Source organism: Pinus tabuliformis, chromosome 1_2 (assembly GCF_031772625.1).
Source record: "Pinus tabuliformis cultivar Carrire ecotype Pingquan chromosome 1_2, CPIR1, whole genome shotgun sequence".
NCBI lineage: Eukaryota > Viridiplantae > Streptophyta > Pinopsida > Pinales > Pinaceae > Pinus > Pinus tabuliformis.
In genome coordinates this window covers 1,152,316,670-1,152,321,907 of record NC_142298.1, presented here as the reverse complement: position 1 = coordinate 1,152,321,907, position 5,238 = coordinate 1,152,316,670, and the positions used below count along the sequence as shown (strand labels likewise).

At 33.5% G+C, this 5,238-nt stretch overlaps 1 protein-coding gene across 1 annotated transcript; it reads right to left on the bottom strand.

Moving 5' to 3' along the window:
* Positions 1-4,096: 4,096 nt before the first annotated feature.
* Positions 4,097-4,816, bottom strand: LOC149210302 (cysteine-rich repeat secretory protein 38-like). The gene has a single exon (XM_089398924.1). The coding sequence runs from the start codon at positions 4,814-4,816 to the stop codon at positions 4,097-4,099; it is 720 nt and encodes a 239-aa protein (XP_089255050.1).
* Positions 4,817-5,238: the final 422 nt, after the last annotated feature.

Here is a 5,238-nt window from a genome sequence, read left to right as displayed (position 1 = left end):
AACTTATGGTGCTATTACTAGTTATTTTAGATTTGGAGAATGACAAGTTTAAGATCAAACAAATAATTGATAGATAATATGATAATATGAGTTTACACAAATAATATTGTTAGAATCTATATTTACAATTCATTGTGCCCAAAAACATATTAATTTTGGAGTTGTCTACTAAGGCCACAATTTTGTCATTTTTCATTTATCTATATATTTAAAATTATTTTTTTATTTAAAAACGTTAAACATAATACTGTTTAAATTATTTTTTGAAAGGTGAAAATACATTAAATTTATGCTCTTACTTTTGCTTTAGGAATTACCAAAAGACGTTCTTCACCTCGGCCCAAGAATGCCTGATGAAGGATCAATGGCTGCCAAAACGATATCGAAATGTGTAGAAGATTCTCACGACTGGTTACCTCTTAATGTTGTCTCAGGAGCCAGAGGACGTGTAACCTGGTCAGGACCTGCATCCAAACAATCCAGATCTATGAAAGCAGGCCTTGTTGGGGAAGGAAGTTGTAATCACTCTAATCCCTTCCTCCCACGAATAACTGGGGATCCATAACTTCTATTGCTCTCTCAGATTTATACAGTTTCCATGCCTGCTTGGCCAATATCAACAAAACCAGTGTTAGCAAATGTTCGGCATAAGGATATGGACATTTTTAAAAACATTTTACTGGAAAAATGGGGTCCACGGTCAATTACCCCTTCAATGAGAAACTCCATATCTTGAGCCAAACTCTAATGCTGACGTGGTTCTGTATTTATTGTCGAGTAAAACATTGCTTGCTTTAATATCTCTGTGGATGATCTGAATATCAGACTCCTCGTGAAGAAACGCCAGCGGACGCACTATTCCAACTATGATTTCATAACTCTCTTTCCAGTGAAGCGAATGTCGTTTTGTTGTATCTACCATTAACGCACCAGCGTCATTAAAAAAATCAGCAAGGTATATGCACAAATTGAATCAATACAACATATGTGATGAGCCAAGTAGTTCAAGAGCGAGTAGAGACCAAATAAAATCTGGTCGAGACTACTGTTCCGGAGGTATTCGTAAATTAGTAGCCTCTCTGACCGTTCAATGGAGCAACCAAGCAATTTCACTGGATTCATGTGCTGAATACGATTGATGAGATTTGATTCATTCAGAAATTCAACGTCTCCTTGCTTTGAACTTGCTTTGAACTTACACGCAATTGTTTCACTGCAACCTCTCTGCCATCAGGTAGAATCCCTTGCAAATCAAGTAATATTATTTGTATTTTTAGTTGATAATCCTGAACCTATTTAGCGAGCTGTTTTCCTGATCCATCACAATAGAAATAATTGTCCACGTTTTTGGAAAATGTGGTTTATCATCTTAATGTTGCTGATGAAGAATCACATTTATGGTCGAAACGGATAGACAAATATTTCAATTACGGGATGGACTAATAATTGTAGACTCTTTTGGAAAATATGGTTTATGACGGGTACCGGTCGGAGGTATGGAGAACACATACCCTAAGTTTCCTCACCCCTGGAAGTTTGGGAGCTGGTCGGAAACGCTCCAAAATCGTGAGCTTCAACGGGTACTTTGGAGCTTTTTGAGAGCTTCACGGCAACAAATTTTTGACATTTTGGGAGCTTCAATGCAATGAATAATTGCAAACTTAGGTGTATTTGACGTTGCAACTCATGGCATTGTGGGAAGAGAAGGGTATGTTGTTGGTTTAGATCTGGATATGAGTCTAGAACTAAGAGAAACAACCCATTTATGGAATGCCATTCTATCCAAATGAAGATGAGGCGTTTGGCCTATCCTAATCTTTGTCATTGTAAAGCTATTCATTCTCCTCATATACACGGATAGTGGATCGATATAAAAGCATTTAGACAAACTAGACAAAAGATGGAATACTAAAGAAAAAAATAATTTTCAAGAAGAGTTTCGGCCTAAATCACATGTAGAAAAATTTTCTACATGTAATTTAAGCTGAAACTCTTCTTAAAAATGTTATGGATCACAGAAGCCTCAATTCAACAAAAAAATAATTGAAATTATGAAATATAAATATTATTAAAAAAACATTTTTAATTCAATTTTCATATTTATTTAAGTATAAAATATATATTAACTTGGAAATTTATAATTTTATTATACAAACTCTCTTTAAAATAACATTGGTTTTAAACTCTAGTGTTTTATTTTTTTAATTATTATTAATATATATTTTATTTTTTCATATATATATATATATATATATATATATTGGTGAGGTTACATCAAGGGCGAGGAATTGACCTAGTGACTTAACATATAACGTTGCATTAAATCACTTAATCGAGTAATAACAATTTTTTTTCAGGTTTGGTAGTTCTGCATGTTTCTTTGCTCGAAAGGAATTTGATTGGCAAATTGTTGATAGATTAATATTTTGATTTTTTTTGCAGTGTTTCAAACTTCAATCTTTTACATATTTCTTTGCAAGATGGAATTTCATTGGCAAGTTTTGGATGGAAATAAATAAATTATTTTATTTTTATTTTTAATATATATTAAATTTTAATATATAATATTGTTGGTGTTTCCTGTAAATTAGGTGTTCCCTGTAAATTCGGGCAAAACTTCTAGCCGTGCCGGATACTCGTTCGTATCGGAAGTACCCGCGTACCAAAAACTTGTGCAACATAGATTTATCATTTTAATGATTTTGATGAAAAATCACATTTGATAGTTAGAAAAGATAGACAATTATTTTAATTATGTAATAGATTTTTAAAATAATTTTTTTAATATTTCTACTCACAAAAACCTCAATTAATCTTAAATTTATATTAATCTAATGTTAAAAAAAAAATCAAACAGTCCCTTCACCACTTTCTATGAACCTCTCCTCTCTCCTGACTATCAAATTCCCAAATATTCAGCAATCGACATAACTATTCTACCTACCTAAAAGCTCCAACCTCAATATATTTTTCACTGAACTTTAGAAAGGTCTCACTTTAAAAACGGATCCAAAGCCTCCTTCGCCAAGATTATTCTCTGTTTTAAGATCTGACGTAGCCTCTCTCACAGTATCATAATTCATAATAGGTTCTGGATTCGCTTGGCGATAAGGTAAATTCTCCTCTCTCTGTGCTGAGAATACCTATTTATTTGAATTTTGAATACCTATTTCACATAATACTCGGGCATCATAATAAATTGTTTCAAAGAACTGAAAAGAAAAAGTTAACGGGACACATCTTAAATCTTTAAGAGTAAATGAAGTAGCAACTTAAAGACCTCTGGTTCCAGAATTCTGTTCGCAACATTTCAAATGAGAGAAAAAATTCCACTTCTATATCCCTATGGATGCAATTAATCCAACGGTAGCGGCTACTAAGACCAAAGCTATCCCTAACACCTTATATCTCTTGCTTTTTGCATAAAATTTACAGGAAAAAAATAATTTATTAGCAAATTCCCATGGTTTAATTCACTAAAATATGTTTTTTTTTTTTTTTTTTGAATTTTTTCAAGGCTAGATTTTGGAATATTCTGGAAATATTTAATGAAAAATAATTAAATGTAAAATTTTCATGTTCTAAAATCGATTGTGTTTGGTTAAGAGTTTATTTTCCTTGGATCTAAGGAAATAGATTAACTGTCCAAAACCTAACCACTTGAAGGAGTGAAAGTCTGCTTTTTTACCTACTGCCTGTAAGTAATTTCTAAATAGCATGGTCTTCCTTAAATAACAAATAACAGTGATGAGTCAACCTGCATTAGTCCATAATACCAATAATAGCTATCCCTATTGTTGGTTTGACAACGGAGTTATTTTCCTAATATTAAAAAAACTAAATGTAAAATCTTCAAAATATTCCAAAATCAACATTTTAAAATATTCCTAAATCTATAATCAAATTAATTTCATCTTTACCATTAGAGTAAACTAAATATAATTTTTTCAAAATATTCCAAAATCAAAATTTTAAAATATTCCTGAATCTATAATCAAATTAATTTCAAGTTTCTAAAAGTTTTCGATGTTCCAAAATCAAAATCTTAAAATATTCCTGAACCTATAATCAAATTAATTTCAGATTACAATCGCATTCAACTCAAAAAGCAACTCCTCAAGCCTGATCGTGCTCCCAGAGTTCCAGTTGGGCATGAGAATATATTTGCCACGGCATAAGTTAGACACAATCCGCAGTTTGCTGAAAACAGATCTTTCCAACACTGTGCCATACTGTAGACAATCTCCATTAAACTAGAAGGTCCAGAGACTGAATCTGCAACAAAAATTGTTGGATTCTGTGTAGCTTTCGCGGTAATATTGAACAACATGCTTCTAACATCTAATGGGGATAGTTGTGGTTGACTGTTGTTCGTAGGACCGCAAAGAACATTCACTGGTCTCAGTCTCAATCTCATCGGAATAAAACTGAAAATTGTCGTAACGTAAGAAGCAGCCGTCCAGTTGAATAAATCCAGGTTCAGCGTTATGGCATCCTTGAAGCAGCCTTGATTTCGCCGTAGATGTGCATTGTTTAAATCTCCCCGGCATTGGACAAGCCCATAAAGTGAACAAATTATGCTGTCCTCCACGAAAATAGATGATACATTGTATCCACTGGGATAGACGTTGGTCACCAGTGGGTCCATAACCTGGTTCAGATCACTCTGGAAAGCGCTACAGTTTGTATATTTTATATTCCCACAATAATCCCAAACAAAATTAGTGTGAGGATCAGCACTTGAGAGACGCATAAACATACAAACATTAACGATAACTGGCATGGAGTTGATTAAAGATTTTATCTTCTTTTCCATCGCTCTTACCCCAGGGCAGGGCCTGCAAATGGGCGTTGTCTACCTAGCTGGTAAATTTGCCGTAAGGCAAAATGTTGCTTTTGTAATTGATTTTTAATGTTGTTTTTATAAATTCAACACTATTAAAAATTGGTTTACACCCAAAATCTTGAAACTTGACAATTTTAATTTGGATTTCCCAAAAAAATTGTTGGATTGTACGTTGTGGATTGCCCTTGGAAGACCCCAAGAATTTTCAACTTAACGATGGTGAAGACACCAACATTCTCTTTGATGAAACCATGATCGGAGCTTCTAATTCTCTGGAATGATGGAATCTAGCACGAGGCTAGTGGTCAAGATAGTCCCAATAGTTCTTCCATTAAATTTGACTATGCAACCCCCTTTGATTGCAAGCACGGTCGAAGCACCAGAAGAGGCAA

What these genes read in the sequence shown, in the direction of transcription:
- LOC149210302 (XM_089398924.1), bottom strand. Translation starts at nt 4,816, where the DNA reads ATGGAAAAGAAGATAAAATCTTTAATCAACTCCATGCCAGTTATCGTT.